Source organism: Emydura macquarii, unplaced genomic scaffold (genome assembly GCF_026122565.2).
Source record: "Emydura macquarii macquarii isolate MOO-44397 ecotype Brisbane River unplaced genomic scaffold, CSIRO-AGI_Emac_v2 contig_369, whole genome shotgun sequence".
Lineage (NCBI taxonomy): Eukaryota > Metazoa > Chordata > Testudines > Chelidae > Emydura > Emydura macquarii.
The window spans coordinates 10,780,566-10,805,036 of NW_027130506.1; the positions used below are offsets into that span (position 1 = coordinate 10,780,566).

Consider the following 24,471-nt stretch of genomic DNA (forward strand, 5'->3'; position numbering starts at 1 on the left):
GCTGAAGGTATTAGAGGAGCTATGCAAACCTAGTTACTATTTTAAGGAAAAATGTATTTCACTTTAAAAGATTTATTTGATGGTTCAGTTGTGAATGCAGCTAATCTTTTAATTTTCAGTCTTAAAGACGAAAGCATCATCTAAACACAAACCTACTTCTGATTTCTTCTGATGTTGTTTAATTGGCTCGCAGTATCTCATTTTGAAAGGAGCAAGAGCCATTTTCATTTGTTTTTTCACTGCTTTGGAGAAGAAGCAATTTCAAGTTTTAGTGCAAGAAGAAGTAAGTTCCAGTTTACATGGAGCAAATCATTAGGGATTTTTTTTACAGAGCAACATTATCAGTTTTATGAGATAATTAGTGAAAAGCTCATATAGATCCTTCAAACCTCAATTTATCCTTTTTTTTTTTTTTTTTTTTGAGCTTTTAAAGTAGAGATGATCTGAAAATTAAAAAATGGGAAATGCCTGTTACTACAGGCATACGTACTCAATGCCTTAATTAAAAGGCCAAGAGAGACATTCAGCACACAAAAATCTAAATGTATCTTAAATAAAAAAATCAGGTCCTGACAAGTTTCAGCAGCTAGCTTCACTATGATATGATCTTCCAGAATGCATTATTCTTTGATGCAGCCTATTCCAACCCATTGGGTACAATCCACTGGCTGAGGAAAAACCTATCAGCAGGGTCCCATGGTCACTGGAACATTGCTGGAGGGGAGGGGTGGAGCAACTTGCTCCTGCTGCCCCAACCTGGATCCCTCCCCAAGTTCAATCACAGGGGAGAATTCTATCCTCTCATTTGAATTCTGCAGTTGCTAGAACCCAGAGGAAGCCAGGATAGAGCAGCAGCAGCAGGTGGTCTGGGAAGGGTCATTTGAAAAGTCTTGATTTGATGAACCTCATTATCCTGTTGAAATGTATGTATCATTAATGTATATGACATTTTGCTATGTGTTTGCTACTAAATATGCTGTGAGTCTGAGAAACACCCACTGACAAGCTCCTCAGTGAGGACAAAGAAACTGCAAACACAACCCAAACCTCACATAGAGAAAAGATGCAAGCAAAATTCTGCAATTTATAATGAAGGATTGTAAGCAGCTCAGGTACACAATGGGTGCTGCCTAACTCCAGGACACAGCTGGATAAAATATAAATGAGGGACAGTGACATCACCACAGAGCCTCTCTCTTCTTCCCCATCTCAACACCTGGAAGCAAGATCATTTGGAAGACAAAGAGAAGTCTCCTTGAACTGGGGGGAAAGGGATGGTCCTAACTACAACGTTTTCTAGTTAGTATGAACTGTGAACAGATAACAGTCTGCAACGTCCAGTAGGGTGAGAAAAATTGATTAAATCTTGCTTAGCCTGATAAAGTTTAGGATTTAGAATACGTGTTTACTTTTATTTCTTACGTAAACAACTCTGACCTTTATGCCTACCACTTATAATCATGTAAAATCTAGCTTTCTCTAGTTAATATACTTATTTTGATGTTTAATCTAAACCAGTGCTTGGGGCATCTGCTCAGATTACAGAGGCTGGTGCATGTCAACTACTCTTTGAAGGAGTGGCGAACTAACTAATGAGCTTGCATTGATCAAGAAGATCTTAAGCAGTGTAACATGCACATGTCTGGAGTGCAAAGCTGGGGGAATTTGTTGGGTCTCCCTGTATGCAGTTCTTGAGTGGCTTGGGACAGCATTCATGTAACTTTGCTGGGTGTGCCTCTACACACTAATGGCTGAGTGAACATAGCCTGGAGGGGTTTGCTGTTCATTAGCATAGCAGTGTAGGAGACAGCCTGGGCAGGAGAGTTAAAAGGGGCACGGTGATTCCACAGTCCAGATTGTCACAACCATCCACTCCATAAACTTGTCAAGCTGAGTCCTGACACCAGTTAGGGTTTTTTCCCCCACTGCTCCTGATGGAAGGTTGTTCCAGAACTTCAATCTTCTTATGGTTAGAAACCTTAGAAACTTGTTGGTCAGTTTATATCCATTTGTTCTTGTGTCAGCATTGGTGCCTAACTTAAATAACTCCTCTCCCTCCCTAATATTTATATATTTACATTTATATATGTATTTGTAGAGAGCAATCATATCTTGTCTCAGCCTTCTTTTTTGTTAGGCTAAACAAGCCAAGCTCTTTGAGTCTCCTCTCAGAAGGTAGGTTTTCCATTCCTCAGATCATCCTAGTAACCCTTCTCTGCATCTGTTTGAATCCATCTTTCTTAAATATGGGAGACCAGAACTGCACACAGTATACCAGATGAGGTCTCACCAGTGCCTTGTATAATGGTACTAACACTTCCCTATCTCCACTGGAAATACTTTGCCTGGTGGGTGAATGTGGTATGGGAAATGGGGATTAATGAGAAAGGACAGGCTCCAGAAACCTTTTCTCAGCCCCAGAATGTAGGAATATCAGGGCATACGCTTAATAACCAGCTGCTGGACTTTCTTTGCTGCTGCCCTGCACAAGAAGGAAGCAATTGGAAAAAACCTGAGGGACTTCTCAGCACCATGTGGCTCAGCCTATGTAAACAGATTATCTTATTACTGTTGCCCTACTCTTTCTTCTCACTGTTGTCACACTCATTTGTCATATTGCCTTAAATTGAACTTTAAATTATTTGGGGCAGTGACTACATCTACCAATGGGTTTGTACAGTGCCAAATGCAATGGGATCCCAATACTGATCAGGATTTTAAGCCATTCCACTCTATACATAAATAATTTGGAAAAAAATAGTTTATAAAAGGCATGTTTTTTCTGATATAACAGAAGGCAGCAGCAAGATAAAGTATAACAAAAGTCAGTTTACAGTAAAAGCTGCAATAGTATTTTGTAACTTCAGCAGATATTGCTGCAAAAGTTGAGTCAAAAAAACTGCTCAGGCAAACTCTGGGTCACATGGGTCACAAAAAAATGGAACCCTACAGGAACATTTCATACTAACGGTGGGACATCTTGGTTATCTTCAAAGTCAACACAACTATTCTCAGGCTCTATAACCCTTTGTTGCTGCAGCCTAATAGGTCCTTGTCCAATTCGCTCCTTTTCTTGGATTATGTTTGCCACATCAGGGAATGAATACTTGCTAGGGTCCACTTCTAGTTTCTCAACTCGCTCCCTGTAACAAAGGAGAACAGATGGTTATAAATAAAACTTCATTTCAACATCAAACGTAGCAACAGAAATTTGGGACTGATTCCCAAATACCTCAATCCCTATAGAAGTCAATATGTGTTTTGCCACTGACTTCGGTGGGAGCAGGATTAAGAAATCTCACTATTGTGAATTGATTGTTAATTCAAAAGGGAGTCTCAGGACTTGTCTACATCTACAGCACTGCAGTGGCACAGCTATACCAGTGAAGCTGCACTGCTGTAGTGCTTAGAGAAGACACTACCTACGCCAAAGGGAATGCTTCTCCTGTCAGCATAGATACTCCACCTCCCTGAGAGGCAGTAGCTATGTCGATGGGGGAAGCTCTCCCATTGGTATAACACTGTCTACCCCTAGTGTTAGGTCAGCATAACTACGTTGCTCAGGGATTTTCTACACCCTGAGCAATGTAGGCTACGGCCACACGGACAGCGGCAAAGTCGCCGCCATCATATTGATTTCTCTGGATCGACTGAGCGGTCAGTGAAGACCCGCTCAGTCGATCCAGAAATCAATGTACTAAGACCACCTTCACAAGTGGCGTAGCACTGCATCGACGGGAACACAGTTCCCATCAGCGCAGTGCAGTGAAGACAGCGCACAGAAGAGGAGCAGAGAAGTCGACGGGAGTTACACGTAGCTTGCGTAACTTTGCGTAGCTTGCGTAACTCCCGTCAACTGCCACCAAATCTCAGAGGTAAGTGTAGACAGGGTCCTAGTTATACTAACATAAGTCCCTAGTGCAGACCAAACCTAAGCATATAAAATTCAGCACTACTGCTTAGATTTTTTTAACAAAGTCTACGAATATCTTATACTTCATCTTTTGGCATCTGTAATTTATTTTACACCCAAATATGACTGTTGTTATCACAGTCAGTATAATTTGCTGGCTGCTGAGGTATCACAACTTTTGATCACAACTGGTTTATTTTCTGATCATATTTAGCTCAGTCATTTCCTTTTAGCTATTTAATATTCTCATTATAATTCCCTAATTAGACAGTCCCTGGAAAGCAGAAATGAACAGAACTTTTTTTAAACAAGCAAATACATTATATTTAAACTGAGAGCATTCTGGGGATGTCTGTTCCTTATTATTTTTGACAATATGGTTCTTAACGATTTTTGTGGTTTGGTGGAATTTTATAGCAAACAATTATTCAAAGCACAGTAAAAACAAGGATGCATAATACATTCATTCAATCCATGTTCGGGATGTTTTTGAAAGAACACTTAGCATAATTTGTTGTTTCTTAATGAACACATTGATATCATCACTCCACCAGCAGAGATTAAATATTCTTATACTTTCTGCCTGTAGTATTTAGATCTAGCATTTAAAAAAAATAATTAATTCAATTAAACTGCTAATTTGTCGACATGCAGAGAAATAAATCTTTTCCTCTGAATAAACATCAGTTGGCTGGAGCATATTGGTTAAGAAGACAACTGTTTTATGGATTAATGATCTGAGAATGTTTAGGAGATGTGTGATGTAAATTAATTCCTATTATAACTTCACATTTAAAGGAGCACTACTGCTACATTCTGGATGCTTCCTGTGTGAAAGGGCTAGAGGGAAGGGGGACACCCTCAGCTGGAAAAAATAGAAAAACTCTCTAACCCATTCCCAGTCATTTGTGATTGATTCTTCTTCACTTTGTCCCATTAATCAGGATCAGAAGCTCGTGTACTTCATCTCCAAGCATTCTTGTCAAGTGCGTCTTCAAAGCTGACATCAACCTTCTTCACATCTTCCTTCAGCATCTTGAACCACCTTTTTCTAGATCTTTCTTGTAGTTTTTGTCCTGTGACTACTGGTTCTTGTACTCTCTGGCCAACATATCCCATGTCTCATTGTCTCACATGACCTAGCCGTCTCAGTCCTTATTCACTCAGCTTTTCTGTGATGGGGGCTACTGCATCATGGCTCAGATCGTTTCATTGTGTAGCCTCTCAACTCTAATTTTCGTCAGCGTCCACCTGAGCTTTCTCAGTTCATCAGTGTGAAATAGTTGTTCTTTTCTGTTCCTCACTGACCAGAATTCCAACCTATGTCATGACTGGCTTTATTGTGGTCTTATACACTTTGCTCCTTAGTTTACTTGGCATATTCTTATTCTGTCAATTCCCTACATTTACACTAAGAGCTCTTCAAGGCAGCTCCTAACATTCACATCCACATTCCCATCATGGCTCAACACTGAACCAAGATATTTAAATTGTTGCACAGACTAACTGTTTACCATCAGGTCTTACTGGCTTCTCATTGTTCCACTTAATAAAGCATTACATGTATACCATCTTTTGTCAGCTGATTCATAAGCCATTTTCTTCCAGTACAGTCCTCCATAGATATAGGTCCTTTTCTAGTTTGTATTTATCTTTATTACACAACATAATGTCATTGGTAATGACATCTGGGCAGATGAGGTTTCTCCCTGTCTGTCTCTGAGGGAGGCCACATGCCCTCACTACACACACACAAAGGATTTGGCAGCTGTGACGTGTGTCAAAGATTAAAATGAAAGAATACTGCTGGAAGAGGGTGAAGTTATTAGGAGGTAGCAGCGGTTTATGAGAAACTACTCAAAAAAAACGAATGTGAAGAAACCATTGAAGGAAGTATGTGCAAGCAACAACCTCAAGACCTATCACCATGGTGGAGTCTCAGACAGGGCTAAAGATGATGAAATGTCAGAAGGCAATGGCACTGGACGATATACTAATTGAGGCATATAAAACATTAGGAAATGAAGGAATGGTGATGAACTTTTTCAAGTTAATCCTCTGTAGTGGAAAAATGCCTTGTGAGTGGAGGAAGAGCACATTGGAGCCTATCTTTAAGCAAAAAGGAAATGTGCAAGAAAGTAATAATTACTAACTCATCAAGTTAATGAGTCACACAATGGAATGGCTGGAAAGAATTATCAAGTAAAGACTTTGGGAGCAGCTGGAGCATTAAGTAAGTGACAACCAGTTCAGGTTTATGCCAGGAAGGCCCAAACACCACAGAACTACAGGGAGAAACACCAGGAATTGCATTCAGCATCTGTGGGTTTAGAGAAGACTTATGACAGAGTCCCCAGGGAACTGTTATGGTGTTGCCTGCGGTTGTGCAAACTGCCAGAGATGTATATTCAGACTATCATGAACATGCATGAGGGTTGCACAACAATGGAGAGAAGCCGCTGCAGCTACAGTGTGTCATTCACTGTGAAGGTAGGTCTACATCGAAGACCAGCCTTACGCCCATTCCTATTTGTGACTCTAATTTGTGATTGATTATTCGTATTATTTTAAAAGTTGAAACATAGCTAGATGATGCAACAATATTCCATGTCATGCAAATTATTTTAAGAATCTTGATGACAAATATCAGCTCCAACCCCACTTTCCCAGAAAATTACATCAAAACCCACTCTATTTAAGGAGTGTCTCTGAGTAATGGAGAGAAACACAAGACAACTCCCCTGTTTCTCTACCCTATATATTCCTGTGCTATATGGCAAAATCTTTTATGTTATTAACCAGTTTAATGAAACAGAAGTGGATTCACAGTGTAGCAATATTCTACAAATGTTCATGCCTGAGAGGGAATAAACTTCATTTCCTGTCTAATTTACAAGATGTGCTATAAACTTGAATCCAATTATTAGAAGCTTTTGGGTGGACTCCAAAAGAGCACCCTCTGCACTGAATCTTATCTCTGCTTCTATCACGTGGATCTAATGATCTGCTGTAACTCAGCAAAAGCTGAAAGAGCAGAGATAAGACAATTCGTTCACCACAGCACCATATCTTACTCACTCATAATAGGAGATTTTTTTAAGTATTGGTTGTATTTCACATGTTTAATGACTCCAAATAAACCAGAAACTGAACAATTTACTCATCATAGCAATATGACAAACTTTATAGCTTGTTACTCACTAGCAGGAAACATTTGCAACACACCAAAAGTTAAAACATCAACAAAGTGCCATAAGTTGCAGTATGTGTCAATAATGAGTTATGGAAGAATTACATCCCATAGCAGTTTTCTAAGTGTGGTCAGAGGACCACTGGTGGTCCACCAACTGCTTCTCAGTGGTTTGCAATATGAAATATTTTAAGAACCAAGCAGTGGGGATTTGTGTATTGGGAAAGATAGTGGGTCTTCATCTATCTACTTATATGCCCTCCTCCTCCTTCCCTGCCCCAGGGCATCATCATAACACCTAAACACCTCACAAACATTGATGGATTCATCCTCACATGACCCCTAGGAGGTAATTAAGTACTGTTATTCTCTGTTTACAGATGGGAAAATTGAGACCAAAGAGACTAAGTGAGTTGCCAAGGTCACACAGGAAGTCTGCCATCTTCAGGAACTGGACCTAGTAGACATAGTACATGTAATACATGGACATTAAATATCCTACATTCTGCACTAATGAGACCACAGTTAGAATACTACATTCAATTTGGGGCACCATAATGGGTCAGACCAGTGGTCCATCTAGCCCAGTATCCTGTCTTCCAACAGTGGCCAAAGCCAGATGCTTCAAAGAGAATGAATAGAACTGGGCAATCATCTAATAATCCTTCCCCGGTAGTCCAATCCCAGCATCTAGCAGTCAGAGGTTTAGGGACACCCAGAGCATGGAGTTGCATCCCTGACCATCTTGGCTAATAGCCACTGATGGACCTAATCTCCATGAATGTATCTACTTTTTTTTTTAGCCCAGTTACAGTTTTGGCCTTCACAGCATCTCCTGGCAGACGCTTCTGGAGAACAGCTTACAGAGTTAAGCATTTAGGGCTAGCTTCTTTCCTATGCTGAACTTTGATTGGTGTAGCCGAGAGGGGTGAGAGGAGTTATAGTTGAGCTGGTTATAACACCCTCATCCTAACGGCTGGATGCAGTCCTGATGTCATTTAGAGCTGCAGCTAGGCAGCTCTGAATTGTGCCACTGATGAGGGTCCTTAATGGACCAAACAGCAATGGAGGATTGGTACAGTGGAGTGGAGTTCCACCCACCCTGATATGCCTCCTCCCACCCCCACTGTAATCCCAACACCAAGAAGAGAGGGAAGAGGTGCAGGGCCCAGCTGTGTGACAGAATGGCCAGCAGGAAGTTCCCTTATGAGAAAGATATTTGCTGCTTGGTATTTGTGGAAGGATTACAGCACAACTGCACCACCGCAATGAACAGCAATAACCACACAGGGGCAGATTCTCAGCTGGGGCAAACAGTCAAAGCTCCACTGAAGTTGATGGAGCTTTGGCAACTTACAATTTACAATTGTGTAAATCAATTATGAAAATAGGAGGCCAGGTATTCAAGAGGATATAAGACTAATAACCTCAGAACCATAGGAGCAAGAAAAAAAATGAAAGAGAATAAGTTTCAGGTAATCTGAATTTCCCCCCATATGACATTTACTAGGGTAAACTAGTAGTAGGTTTACTAATTCACATTAAACTCCACCATGCATAACAGTATTAAGAAAAAGTAGTGACAAGGACAATAAAGCATCTTGCAGGACTAACCAAAGCTATTGTCTGAAAATGGAACAAATTTGCCTGAAACTGGAAATGCTGTAAACTTGATTTGGTTCATACGTCTAGGTTCAGATAGTTTCTCTCTAGAAAGGCTATTTACAGATTTATGAAGTTGTGAAGTTCAAAATTATGCCATGATCTTAAAATAAACCTAAAGACATTACTGTGATATGAAGTAATGCCAGCCAGCATTCAAATGTAGAGCTTGGTGGGAAATTTTCCTGGGTAGTTTTCCTATCCCATGAAAGTTTTAAGAGATTTTGGATAATTTCTCATTCACAAAAAACAAAATTGAGAGAGATTAAACCCCCAGAATAGTCAATAGCCAAGTGGTTAGGACACTGACCTGGGATGTGGGAGATTTCTGACTCATAATAGACTCTTGAACTTGGGTCTCTGGCATGCCACAAAAGTACCTTAGCCTTCAGGAGATTGGTAATTCTGGCGTGGTAGGCACTCTCTCTTATACCCCAGAAAGTCCATCCTAAACCCAAGAAACCTTTCCTGTGAAAAAAGACCCTTTTGTCTTTTGGAAAAGTTTTAGTTCCAGTGAATCAACATTATTTGATGAAAAACTGTTTTGTTGGAAAATACCCCAAACAGCTTTATTCAAATGTTATATAACTATGACAGCATACTGGGCAATCTTATATCAATGCAGTAGATCTACCTCTAGAAAGCACACACTTCGATGTACAAGAAGCTTTGAAAAGACCATCATATGGTAATTTATACTTTAGGAGCTGCAGCTAGTTTGCAAAGTGCTTCATCCCCAATTGTATTGATTATGATTACTAAATCCCAACACTTTCAACAATGAAAGAGGAATCCTCTTTAGCCCTCCCATTCTTTTAATCCAGCCTGAATTCACTACCTTCCTGGCAGTGCCACTGCAATGCTCCATTGAAACATCAGCGCTGCCAAGGAGACATACATGATACATCCAGCAGCTCTGAAGGTGCATTTTCTCCATTGTGCTAAGTATGTGAGAGCACATGCAAGTGTTTAATGTGAATCTGTGAAAAGTGGCATTAAAAAAAAACATTCTCTCTCTTTAACAAAAAACCAATTTGCTTCCCATTTGTGGAATTATACTCAATCCAATCTAAATGTTTGAAAACAACCCAAAGATCTTTATTTACATGGGTAGAAAATTGACTTTTAGATGTTTGAGGCCTGCCATGACTCTGGCCCAGACTTCAGAATTTAGATGCCTAAGAAAATCTGTTAATCAAGCAAAGTAGACAACTGTGCTTAACCCACTCCAGATTTGGGTATCTCTTTCAGTGCCTAAGAGTCCTTTTGACTAATTTAACACAGGTATAATCTGAAATCAAAGGGTAACTACAGTCTTCAGCATCAGAACAGAATCATTTGGCCACTACAGTTGAATTCATGTTTCAACGGCAAAATTACAGGCATCATGAGGCACAGACATAAATTACTGGAAATTAGGCCTGATAAACAAAGTGCTGATGTTGTCTAGGTCATCTTGTTCTGCCAGTCAAGTACCTCTCATAAATAGGATTAATCAAAGTTATAAACTCCACAAGTTCCTGGTAAAGAAATCCAAATGGAAATAGCTACTGTGACATTTTTTTCAACAAAGCATTTGCTGTTAGCCTATAATGAGGTAATATTAAACAGGACAAATACAATTCTCTGACAAACTAATTTACGATTTCCCAAAACTGTGTGAAGCACACATTACAGCTAATGTATAAACTCTTGTCCTGACCGCTACAAAGAAGTTTGTCTGGATAAATAGTTACATGATGTCAGTTTGAGGACAAACAGCAGTTTCAAACCTGAATTTACTGGCTTTCCATTTCTGTCTTCAGTCTCATGTTTTGCGTTACTGAGATCAATGTAAAACCTGGGATCTTGCTTAACTTAAACAGTGATGTTTCTAAAACAAACAACAAATTAAAGATCTTTCCAAGTTGAAAAACTGCTGAGCACACCTTCTGGAGGATAGGACAGAAGGAGGAGGTTATGGGAAAAGCAATATGGGCAAACCCTAACTATCCAAAGCTCTCAGAGGAGATCTGAAAACTTTGAATAACACAGGGTTCAGATAACAAGAAACTTCGGATCTATAAAGCTAAAGACTGGAGCTCCACTTCTGGAACCACAGGAGATATAGATTAATAGATATTAAGGTCCATTATGATCATCTAGTCTGACCTCCTGTGTAACACAGATCATTTTCTGGTGTGTCAGAAATTGCAAGGTGTGTCAGGCCTGAAGGGAAGAGGAAAAGAGAGTACAGGACTTCTGTAACGTCTGGCTAGTCAGTTACTTGTCAGCTACGGGGTCAGAACTTTTTCTTTTCTTGATAAGCTCTGTATATTCAAAGCATTTCTTTCCCATTTCTATTTTGATTGCAAGTTGTAGTTTGCCTCCAATAAGGTAAGTCAATATGTGCACTCGTTAAAGGCATGATTACAAATAGTATTGTGGACATTTAGGATTCAATTGGATTACGGCCCAGATTCTTTTTTGTGTACAACTTGTTATCCTTGTGGCATGGAGTAGCTTTGGATCATCAGGTATCTGAAATTATAGAAAGGCCACATGATTTGCCTCCTTGCCATACCACCTACAAACCTTCTTTCACTTAATGCTGCGAGGAGAAAAAGAAAGATGATTTCCAAATGAAGAATGGCTAGGAGTCTGTACCCAGATTTAGCACAGTACCTCAGGGATCTCCATTATAACTGTTGTATAATGCTCTACTATGCAGGTGGAACCAAAGGGGCTAAGGAGGATGATCTCCTTCACTCACCTGTTGCCAGCTCACACAATGTTTAGGAAGATTGGTTTAATACACTTTGTAACTGAGATGACTGTGCTAGCAGGTGTCTAAAAAAGGGAGGTATATTTCTTCCTGAAGAAACTTGGCTGTTGACTTGTCTCCTTGAGTGTCCCTAGGTGTCTCATCTGTCTTTCTGCTGAAAAGATCTACTGCTTCTAAAAAGGGAAGTCCAATACACTTTGGTATGGACCTCCTGAAAGAGATTAGAAATCCTTAGTCATCAGTGCTGACAGATTGTCCTAGCCATTGCAACACTACTGCCTGATTGCTAAGTGCATTGCTTGCAGCTCACAAGGAATGTCTAGATACATTTAGATTCTCCATAATTATTCTATCTTCCTCTTGTTATGTATGTTATCCAAAAAAAGAAGATATGATTTGCAGCTGTACCTTTCCACTACTACTTGATGATCAAAATTCATTGCCTTTACAGTACTATTTGGACACTGGTACTATATGCTGGGCTCAAGAAGAGTGTCCAGGATCCATATTGCTACTTTTTCATAATCATTTAGAATGGAAGCTCTCAGTAAAATGTATCTGTTAGTAGATTTGAACCTTGAATTTTTAGGTAAGAACACTGGCTTCTTGGGTTCAAGAGCACAGGTGTCCCAGATTGGGAGGAATTTGACTCCTTTAAGATAACTTAAACAGAAGAAAGAAAATCACTTCCTGACAGCTGGATGCTAAAGGTTTCCTCCATTATCAGCAGCAATACAGCCCAAAGGGTAAAGCCAGTGCAAAATGAGGTTATCATAGGGAACGCCCCTACCTTAGGCTATTCGGAAACATGGGAAGGCAGGTCTATCACAGACATTCTATTGTCATGGCAGACACTGTTGAAACCTAGTCTTTATATCCGAGTATGCCACGTTAGAACAGAATGAAACCACGCAATAGTGGAATTAAACTCAAAACTACATTTACTACAAATTAATACTACCAAGTTATTTTTAATCTTAAAAACAAACTTTTAAACTGCTTCCAAACACTGCTTTTATTATAACATAGAATGGGTTGGAATGATGCTTTGGTTCCAAGAGCCACTGCCTATGGTGACGGGGAAAAAAACCCAGTGGTGATTGGTGCAGTCAGTCAACTGTAACGCCTACATAATTTTCAACTGATCATTTGGATTCATGATACAGCCCCAAAAGTCACTGCTTTCTAGATGGTACTAGGACTCATACTGCACAGAGTAGAGGATCTATAGAGGCAATTCTCGATAAAAGACTTTGGTTTTACTGCATTCTAGCTTAATAGGCTGAATGACAGTTGATGGAACACAACTGGTCTGTAGTAATAAGTGCTTTTTTGGCTCTGTTGTGGAACAGATCACTTTATAAACAGTACTGGACAGGCCATTAGTCTAAAGCTTTTATGTAAAGTTTTACTTTACACAAATCAATATTTTCATACTATGAACAATTATGTACTCATTGGGCAACAATATTCTGACAAGTAAATAACTAATGTGCAAAAACTTATAGGCTATAAAGAAAGAAAAAATAAAGCTACCTTCTTATATTTGTTTGTGATTTGTTGCTGTCAGAAGGTTTGACCAAAGTGGGTGCTTTTCGGTTAGCCATAATTATTTCTTGAACCTGTAATAAAAATACATAACCATAGCTGTCACAACATATCCTGGGATTTATGCACAAAACCATTTAAACAATCTTTTAAATAAAGAATTGTGGAAACCTGAACATTTTATATAATATTTTTCTGACTGCCTTGAACTTTAAGTAACATGATCACATCTGAACCATTAGTAACATCTCATCTAGGGATTTACCCTACCTCATCACTGTGGTATGAGTGCCTTAAAAAAAATAACCAAGGTAGGAATGTGAATTTTGTTCACTTTTATGATTTCTTTTACATTAGGCTGTGGTTTCTCTGTTGGATTTTTACGTTTACTCTTAATATAATACATTTCAATTAGCCTTATACAGTACAATATACATGCACAAGAATGTTGTAACCAATTTTATCTCAGTGAAATTATTATAAAACATCCATATAACAAATCTTCCTTGGTACCATATTAACATTAAGGAATGGTTACTCTGCAGTAACTGTGGTTCTTTGAGATGTGTTGTTTAAATTTATTTCATTTCAGGTGTGCATTCACCCTATTCACAAGATCTGATTCATTTTGAAAGCAGTTTCCTTTGGGGCCACACCTGTATCCTGGATTGCGCTCTCTCCCTGTAGCTAAGGGAATAAAGTATGGAGTGGCTGCAACCGGCATCCAATTCCTTTACTAAAATAGAATCCAGACAACATAGAATCTAGAAGAGCAGAGAAGGAGGGCAGGCCATGGAATACATGTGGACAACATATCTCAAAGAATTACAGCTACTGTAGAGTAAGTAATCCGTTCTTTCTTCTTTGAGTGATTGTCCACATGTATTTCTACTTCTGATGACTCATAACAGTGGCCTCTGTCTGGAGGTCAGTGCTCTGCCAAACTGGGCATTGGATTTGGAACCATCTACCAAGGAGCACTGCTGGGTGAAGGAGTGACTTGAATTTCAAGTAGCTGCTCTACAAATCTCTAAGGTTGGAATGCCCCTAAGGGAAGCTGCAGAGGCTCTTTGAGCTCTAGTAAAGTGATCCCAAATCTACAGTGGTTCCAAGTGAATTATCACAAAACAAGTTCTGATTCAATCAGAAATCCATTTATTTAGTCTTTGAGTAGATACTCACTGATCTTTCATCCTATCAGCAAAGGCCAGAAACAGTGTAGGGAACTCCTGAAGGGTTTTGTCCTGTCCAGTTAGTAAGAGAAGGATTGGACAACATTTAAGTTGTGAAGCTTAGCTTCTCCTTGACTAGAAGGAAGTTGGGAAAGAAAACTGGCAGATGGATGTCTTGATTCACATGAAAGTCAGAAACAATTTTAGGCAGTAACTTCAAGTGAGGCTTTTGTGTCACCTTGTTCTTACAGAATGCTGTACAAGGAGGTCCTTCCATGAGGGTTTGGGTCTCGCCTATTCTTTAGGATGAAGAGATATCCACTAAGAGAGTGGTTTTCATAGACAGGTGACATAAATAACAGGTTTTCAGAGGTTCAAAAGATGGCCAACATTAAGGCCAAAAATACAATGTTAAGGTTCCAGGAGCGTGGAGAGTCTCTGATTGGAAGAAAGACATGAATTAGACAATTAAGAGATTTAGCAAATATTGGGTGTGAGAAGACTGTGTGATCTTAAATAGGAGGAGGATGTGCACAAATAGTTGCCAAGTGGACTCTTATGGAATGGATGGAGAGTCTCAAATGTTTTAAGGCTAGTAGGTAATCCAGAATATCTGGTACTGAGGTTTCAGTGGGAGTATGTGTTTTTGAATTGCCAAATAGAGAATTTTTCCTATTGTGCAACAGAAGTCAGTCTAGTGGAATCTTTTCTAGTACAAACAAGAATGGATCTAGACATCCGTGGAGCAGGATCTGTCCCTAGACATCAGCATTATCACTTCAGATGGCACTGGAAAGGTGTCTGGGGGCTGTGTTGATAAATTCATCAGGTCTGAATACCAGAACTGAGTGGGCCAAGCAGGTGCTATCAATATCATCATGCCGCATCCTGTCTGACCTTCCTCAGCACTCTCAGTATCAGTGGAATAGGTTGGTATGTATAGATGAAGTCTGATGCCCAAGGAATGAGGAAGACATTCAGCATTGAGCCTGAATTGGACCCCCTCAGTAACAGAACATCTGACATTTGATGTTCTGGTTCATGGCAAATAAGTCTATTCTCGAATACCCCACTTGCAAAAGATGTTCCACAGAACACTTGTCATTGTCTGGGTATTACATACTGAGTTGGTCAACTAGGATGTTTTGTAAGCCTGAAAGATGCAGAGCCACTGGTGTGATGTGATGATGAATGTACAATTTCCATAGAGAGATTGCTTCTTGGTAGAGTGGTGAAGTCCACATCCTCCCTGCTTGTACATGTACTACATTGCTGTAGTGTTGTCCATCAGTACCTGGACTGTAGGTCCTTAAAGCATGGGCCAATACACTGTGCATCCTAAGCAAACGGCTCTGAGCTCCAGCACACTTATGTGGAGATGTACCTCCAGGCAAGACCAGAGGTCTTGATTCTGAAGGTAGTTCAGATGAGTTCCCCATTTGAGAGAGGAAGTGTCTGTCACCAACAACTTGGTAGGTGGGGAAGGAGAATGGTACTCCACTGCACATTTGTAGAGGATCCTTTTAACAGTTTAACTAGGAGAGAACTTCTTATGTCTATGTTGTGTCTGCTGGGTAGACACACTGATCTCAACCATGTTTGCATGCAAAATAGATAAAATTGGGGAAACTGCTTTGCATAGTTGCAGGAAGTCATATGACCCATGAGTTTGAGCATGGTTCTAACTGATGGCTTTGAGTATGCTTGGAATGAATGGTCGCCCAGGAGTGTTGCTCTTTCCTTCCTTTCTTCTCCTCAGATGACAGTGTTGAGAAGGGTTGGAAACTCTCACTGACTCAGTAGTCAACAGGTGGGTTTCTCTCGATGACAAATGAGCCTTGGAGATCATGGTGGACCTATGGTTTACCAAAGCACTCACAGATACAGTCTGGTCCTGTTTGTCAGTCTTCTTCCGCTTGGGCTCAGAGGATGCCCTCATGGATCTCTCCAACAGGAGGAATTTTAGGCAGGTTGTGCCCTCTTTGAAAAAAGCAACATATCAAGCACTTATGTGGTATATGTGCTTCACTGAGAGAGAAGAGGCACTTTGAGTGTCCATCATCAATGGGAATAGCTTCCCCACAGGAGGGAGAGGATTTGAATGCTGGGGATTTTGACTCTGCCATGTCCACTAGGGTCTGGTACCAGAGGCACCCCCGCAGTTGAAGATCTTGTCTTCTTTTCATTCTTTTTGGCCAATGGGATTAACTAAGCAAACCTAACTTTACTGTGGAACACACCTAACAACCAGAGAAAAAACAATCACACATTGGGAAGAGATGCAGACTCTGTAGGGGCTCTGTCTCCCTGCCACAGGTGGTAATAAGGACCTAGAGAATGATCCAGCCACTCATCCCTCTATACCCTCAGCTACGAAGAGTAAGAGTGTTCAGAGCAAAGGTATGGTGCCAATGGACATTGTTATTTGAAAAGAATCAAATCTCACATGCATGAGGCACATGTCCACCAGATGTGGAATACATATAGACAATCACTTGAAGAATATTATGATGTTTGTAAATAACCATATATAAATTTTAAAAATTAAAATATGTAACTACTGTATTCTATCAACATGGATTCTGCAAGAGGAGATTTCTGTTCATTGCTATTGCAATGTTCATTGCTATTTGGACTATTCAGACAGCCAGAGAACTTTGCAAGAGAATAGGAAAGAGAGCTATTTTAATACCATCATTCAGAGAGATCTAGAAAAAGATCTGCTAAGTGTAAACTGAAAATATGCTGAAAATTATTATCCTTGCTACATGAGAAGCAAGGATAATAATTCTCAGAATTAACAGAAATGTGACTGTAAACATGAAATGCTTTTTTTTTTTTTAATTTCATGTGGAATTTATTCTCTCCAGAATCTGAGTTACACCAAGGTCACAGAGGAGCAAGAAAAAGTCTCACTTATTTTTGCTTTTAAAAGAACTGGAAGCTATGAACAGAATGGAGGATGATGAGTGTTGAAAGGTGTTAGTGCCTGACTCAAAGCCTACTGAAACTAATGAAGAGACTCTCATTGACTTCAGTGACTTTGGATCAGGTCACTACTGAGAAGTGATTGGTCTTTCCAGAGTGTTGCAGAAAGCCTTCGGGGGGGAAGTATATTTGCTTAGATTATATAATATTCTTTTTTATTTCAGTAATGTAAAGAATTTGCTAGGTTATTTATCTAGTTGCAAATCATTTTCTTTTGGGAATAATTGTAAATCTAGAATACAAAGGTTAAACGTAGTGCAAGATAATTATTAGGCTTGCCTATCACACCCTTCATGAACTCTCAATCATCTTTACTCTGGGAATGCATATTAAGGTAGATGTTATCAAATGAATACTCACAAGTAATGCTGATGATCTCAGCTATACTTACCTAACTGAGCGTAACTGGTAGTTTCCCTAACATTGTTAAACTTTATTAATTATGCTTTTTAAAACACTGAAAGAAGTCAGAGACACCTTCCTGGGGTATGTCCCCATAGTGTCAATAGGACTCTTGCAATTCTGGAAAATAGTCTACCTCCCAGATAAACAAGCTGTGTGCTCTGCCACATGTGCCTAGGGATGGGGAACAGAACCTGTCACTGAAACATACAGCCACTGCTGCAATATACGGGCAGGAGAAGCCGGAGTAGGCTGCTGCTATCATGCATGCATTTTCAGGCCAATGGATCCGTGCAGTTTCTGGACCCACTGCCCTGCAGCAGCCTGCTCCTGTCTCACACATACACACGGATGGAATGGACAGATGCATAAGCATGGCACAGAAATGGGGAGGGGGCTGTGCAGCTTTCCTGTTCCTTGGACCCCTATTCAGCAGTCTTCCCCATTCTCCATGATTCTGCTGTGAACTGGCATCTTGGATTTTACCTTTCATGTTCAAGGCACTTAATAATTCCAAACCCTCATCTAAGTAACTTAGCTAAAACACAAGGTTAATCATAGGGTAAATACAATCCAAATCGTGATATTAAGAAGGAAATATTCACTTAGCATATATAGAACTGGCTTTCTTTGCAGGTAACTTTAGGCAGTGTATTTGAATATATTTAGAGACTATCTGGGATATTTTACATTTTAATATATTGGAAGGACACTAAGGGCATGGGACAGGCAACTATCAGTATTTTTAAAAATTGAAATGATAAATGAATATCATTCTGTCCAAACAAACATTGAGAAAGTTCATCAATCAAGATGCCTAATGTCAGAGCCCCAGTTTCAAAAAGCATAACTTGAAGCATCCATATGTTTTCAAATATTTTTCTCATTTCACTCAGCTTAGCGTAGATAGTGGACTTGTCTATTTACAGTCAGTTTATACTACCTGGTTCTAATGAGCTATCACAACTCTTCACTGTTTGGATTGCAAACTCCTCATGAAATATTTAAATCCAAAATATAGCCGTTTTTGTTTTAAATGAATAATACAATTAAACAGTACTAATAGAATTATTTTTTGTAAAACTTTAAAAGGAAGTATAAACCTTAGGTCTGAACTATATGATTACTCTGTCTGTATGTAAAGTTCTTTCTAACAGATGTGAGTTCTGACAGTAAATGTCGACCTGATTCCATTAGCTAGTAACGTATTTCAGGTACAATCCATAAATGTTTCTCAGAGTACTGTTGATATATACGTAGCTTTGTATGGTGTCTGTTCAAATTAATGTACCTTTGGCATGCTGATAACTAAATGTCCAGTTGTCTGAGATCTTTTAGCAGAGCTGCTATCCGGCTTCACTTCTGCTGGAAGCACAAGTTGAAATGGCTAAAGGAAAACAGAATATTATATTAAAATATTTTTTACCCCGATAGAAAAGATACAGAAATACCATTAACGTATACTTTGATCTAAAGGGTAGGATAGGTCTGAATCCTCTCATGTAATATATATTAATACTAATCCAACTGACTGATTTGCATGTTAAATAGCCTTTATTTACAGCGTGTGTAATGCAATGCCTGAATCGCTGTAATAGAAAAGTGACACCTTTAAAGAAGGATATGAAATGCTGTTTGAGTTATTAGCAACTAAATGAGAAAGCTTATGCTAGTCTATTTCAAAGTATTTTGAAAATGATGTATGTGCAATGGATATAATTATAAATACGTATTCTGCTTTTCAATTTAAATTGAAAACAAACAAAAAAATCACTGAAAAAGACAGAAAATGGAAGTTCTCTTACAAGGCACTTTCGGCAAAACATACATCCAGCTCCCTCTGTCCACTGTAAATTAAAGATTGTAGGTCTAATTCTAGTCTCACTTTACCTGGTGTAAACAAGTAGTATCTCTACTGAAGTGAAGTTATTCTGGTGTAAAAAAGTTGAGAGGAGAACCCAGTATCTTTCACTCACCGTACCCTCCCCAGTTCACTTCCTGGTCACAAATAGTCCCAGTGTGCTAACTGGCTTTTTTTTCTGTGTGGTTATGCATCACTTGGAGTAATGTATTTTAAAAACGTGAGTGCTTTTCAACTTTTATGTTTATTTTCTAACTAATGAAATTACTGATTTCTACTCAGATCTGTGTCGTTACCAATCAGTTAGACCCATGCAGTTTTTCGGTGGGAAGTTACAAGCCAGTAGGGCCCAAATCCTCAAAGGTATTTAGGTGCCTAAATCCCATTGAAGCTAACTGATTGATTTCAAGGAGAGTTAGGAACCTAAATATCTTTGAGGATCTGAAATCAGTGGCAAGAGTCCAATTAACTTTAGCAAGCACTGGATTAGTCCCTAAGGGTCCAGTCTTACATCTATAGATCTCAGAAAGAGCTTGCCATGATTTCAATGGAAAAAGACTCAGGCCCTACAGTAGCCAAAAGTAAACACTGTAAATGAGTAACAACAGAAGTGAAAAATGGAATTCTCAATTTTAAATGAAAGTACCAAGAAAACACTAACCTTACCCTTCACCATAACACGGAGGTAGGTTGGCTGAACGTCAACATCAATTAGAGAGCTGTCCAGATGTCTTCAGAATGAAATAAAAGTGAATTTAGTTTAAGTAAGTTAACATCATCATTCGGGGAAAGCAGTTAAGACTATGCAATTAATTAATTATGGGTTTGCAATCTGAAAAAATTCCATTTATTACTTTAATGTAATTAATATGAGAGAATCTTAGAATGTAAGCTCTTTGGGATAGGCACAGTGTCTTCCTGTAAGATTTTACAATGCCCAGCACAGTGGGACCCACAGTATGATTTGGGCGTTGGATTGTTATAGCAATACAAATAATAAACAATAGTTGTAGGAATTACAATAAAGTGGGCATGCTTTTTGAATTAATCTAGTAATCTTTTTATCCCTGTTTCATGCCTAATAGATGTCAATTAATTTGCAAGTGAAAATCATCCATATTGCCACTCTCCTTTATAGAGGTTTCATTGGTAAGCTAGTAATATAATAATAATAATAATTAATACCTAGGTCTCATGTAGTGCTTTTCATGAGTAGATCTCAAAGTGCTTTACAAACCAGGTTAATGTCTTTATCCCCATTTTATAGATTGGGAAACTGAGTCATGGGAAGGTGAAGTGACTTGCCCAAAGTCACCGAACAAGCCAGTGGCCAACCCCACAATATAACCCCTCGAATCTCTCTCGAATCCCAGTCCTGTGCTGTATCCAGTATGCTGCACTGATTCCCATATGAAGAATAACTTTTTAGATTCCATTTTCAGGAAATCAATGAACTGAAATAGTCTACACCAACACTAGAGTCAGCATTTTTACATTTCAATATTGTTGAATAAGGTTTGTAAGCTATAAAGAATCTACTTTGATTAACATCTGCTATTTACCGAGCAATCTATACACTGTTCAGCCCATCAGTGAAGGCACAATATGTCACTTTCTAGTCTTCCTTCTATTATCATTTCTTTACTTCTCAGCTAACTTTTTCAAACTTTGTGAAGTTTACAATCCTCACTGAAGAGCACATACTACTACCTGCCAGCTTCATAGTTTCATGGTAACCAACACTTGAACAGTGTTTCCACATCTTAAAACAAAATCATATTCTGACAATTCAGAGTATGCTTGTTTTGAGGCAAGTTAATATAAAGGAAAAAAAGCCCTCCAACACAACCAGAGTGTTTTATAGATTCCAAGGCTAGGAGGGACCATCGTGATCATCTACTCTGACCGCCTGTATAACACAGACCATAGAACTTCTTCAAAATAATTCCTAGAGCAGGTCTTGTTTCATGCGGTTTAACCAATAACTGCACAAGCTTTACTCTACCAGGTGCTCACATACGGCAAAATTCTTCCAGTGCAGTGCAGAGGGCAGCGATCATGAATAGAAGAGCTCCATGGGGGGTGTTTTGGGGGTGAGGAAGGCAGAGGGGATTTTGCATACCTCTAAATAGGTTGGTGCTGAGGGAACCCCTGTTGTGGAGGAAATGGCCATTGGAACTATGCTTATATAGCTCCAACAGCTATAAGCAAAGAACCCCTATAAAAGCAGCATAGAGGACAATAGCTATTCCAGATATGCAGGACCCCACCACCTACCCACAGGTTTGGAGGCGGATTCCATTTGTTCCATTCCCCCCATGCTTTGTTCCCTTCACAAAATCCCAGTGTGAGGGGAAGGGTGAATTTCGAATACCGTATTTCAGTGTATGACAGCAAAGACAATTACTCCCAAATATCAGGACAACAAATAATTCTGACCTATAAACAGCAAGATCCAGGATGAACTGGTTGTTTTCTTCATCATCTTTCAACAAGAAATGAAGCCTAGTAACAATGATAAGAAACACCTTCAGAATAAATACAACTGAAGCGTGTGATCATACAGTTACACACACTTTACCTTCAACTGCTAGCATTTTTTAAGTTAACACCAACATAATTTGGAAAACTCTTAGTGTGGTCTTTTTAGAGTCATCTGCAGCTTCACTGCATGAATGTGTACACTACTGATGTTTGTTTTCTGTTTTTTTCTCTTAACTGAAAACCTAATTAAAAGTAGAATGCAAGGTCAGTTTAATTAAAATCCAACTATCAATGCAGGAAGAGAGACATCTGCTGGTGAAAACTCTCCTAGTGCAAAAACTGTGTGTATATTTGTGGCTTCATCTGCACTACAAGCTAACGGTGTGATTCCCCTGCTCCTGTACATATAATGTGTACATGCTCAATGGTCGTGTAGGCACAGTGGCGTGGGTAGTGGCGGCAGAGGCACAGGTTAGTGTGCTGAATACAAACCCACTTGAAACTGTTAGGTACATACATGGCACAACTAAGCGGTACCTCTGCTGAGGCTAGCGGGGCTACTATGGGGACGCTGCGATTTATACTCACGCTAGCCCACTGGGTTTCAGGTAATTGATGGGAAAAGTTCAGCTCTCCAAAATTCAATAAAGGGGTCTCAACTATAAAATGTATGTGCCAATAATATTTGTTACTTTTTAGTCCTCTCTATTTCATCACAGTCAGGCTGAGGAGGCTTCATGCAGCAGGGAGTTGTCTAGATTAGGAGTGTTTTTGAAGGGCAGGTGCAGAGAAGATTACCAAAGAATGGTTCCACATCTCCATGCCTCTCTTTCCATCAACACTAGAGATGTTTCCAGGCTTCTTTCCTATAAGGTCGACTCCCCCAACACATGAAGAGCTGAAAAACGAAGTGGTAGCAGTCTATCTAGCAAAGGAACATCCTTCCTTTCTATGCAGGATGTAGCCATTTTTTCTGGTAGATCTTCAAAGACAACACTGAGGGACGTGTGACTGCTTTACTAGGCTTCTGCAATGCAGAAGCCATGTTGGGAGGGATTATGCCTTCCAAGTGCCTTGTTGTGAATGTCTATCCTATATTCTCTTTTGGGTGCCATTCACTGCCAGGGATGCACTGAGCACAGGAACTGTCACAGGCTCTAGTGTGTGCTATGCAATATGGGGGGTTGAAGCGCCTTGTGTGACTCTCACTCACCTGTGCAAGCTCTGATCATAATCTGGCCCTATATGCATAAATCCACTGAATAAATTCCAGAGCAGAACTCCTGTATGAACAGTACACCACTTATAACTATTGACAACGCAAAACCCTGGGGCAACATTATTTCTAAAGGAATAGTGCTAGAGCATTATTCTAAATGTCTGTACCTCAGAACCATAATTCAATAATGTCAACACAAATTTTTAAGCTATTATAGACTTGTCTTTGCACAGAAAATTACTCTTTTTTGTATTGCTGTCAACACATTTCTATAACAAAGTGGAGACATGAACACAAGGGGTGAGCTTCTTCTGGTGTACTTGGAATAAACATCAATACTTCTGCCATTGCTATTTATTCCACTTATACCACTCAAATTATAACAGGGAGCACTGAGCACAAAATGCTAGTTTTCAAGTCCTTCCCAAAATGTGATAAAATTCTCCACACTAATAATCCAAAAGCTATATTAGCTTTTTGCAGCCGAACTGGTTTTAGGAAAAAGACACAATGTGTCATTTCCTTCCCCCCTTCTGCCCCCTACCATCATGGGAAAAACCTGTCTAGAGCAGTGGGTCTCAAACCTATTTTATCATGCCCCCCTTCTTTGTGTCTATAGTAGTTTATGCTCCCACACCATCTGGATGCCGGGCCAGCAGCTGCCATTCTCCAACTACTCTGAATGGGTGCAATAAGTTTTTTTTTCCCTAAAGCTTTTCGCGCCCTCCCAGAATACATTCCGTGCCAACCAGTTTGAGAACCTCTGGTCTAGGGGATGGGAAAAATCATGAGGTTCCCTTCACAGGGCTTCTTTATTATCTCCAGCAGGAGAGGAGAGGAAGATGCTAGCTAGCTTGTGGATCTTATGGGAGTTGCTGGGGACAAAGGCAATCTGTAGGGAACCTCTGTGCCTCCCCTCTATTTCCTATTCCTCCCACAATGAAAAGGCAGCACAGCTCCAATGGAACCATGGTGCTGTTGTCTCCCTGCCTAGCTGATGCTTCTGGAAACATCTTCCGAAAAAGTTTCAATATCACACAATGACTATATCAGCAATAAAACGTAAGTGACTTTCCCCCAGTTCCACTCTCTCCGGTGCTACTGAACTTGATTCCAATAGCAGGGCTTCCAGACAGTCAAATAGAAGGAACAATAACACTAAAAGTACATTATACCCTACTACCCAGATCTGCCAAGTTTCCATCCCATCTACAAGTGGAAACAATGATTTGGTCCAGAAACATTACTCTAATTTATTTTTTCTACAT

General features: G+C 39.6%; 1 protein-coding gene across 1 annotated transcript in view; it reads right to left on the reverse strand.

Moving 5' to 3' along the window:
- Nucleotides 1–2,753: 2,753 nt before the first annotated feature.
- Nucleotides 2,754–24,471, reverse strand: part of DNAAF11 (dynein axonemal assembly factor 11) — a 42,875-nt gene continuing 21,157 nt past the window's right edge. Inside the window, exons 8-12 of the mRNA XM_067530378.1 lie at nt 21,940–22,005; nt 20,162–20,231; nt 18,931–19,026; nt 13,066–13,151; nt 2,754–3,143 (exon numbers count right to left, since the gene is read on the reverse strand). Of these exons, the coding sequence (XP_067386479.1) occupies nt 2,960–3,143; nt 13,066–13,151; nt 18,931–19,026; nt 20,162–20,231; nt 21,940–22,005 (502 nt within the window). The 3' untranslated portion in view covers nt 2,754–2,959. The remainder of the gene's footprint in view (nt 3,144–13,065; nt 13,152–18,930; nt 19,027–20,161; nt 20,232–21,939; nt 22,006–24,471) is intronic.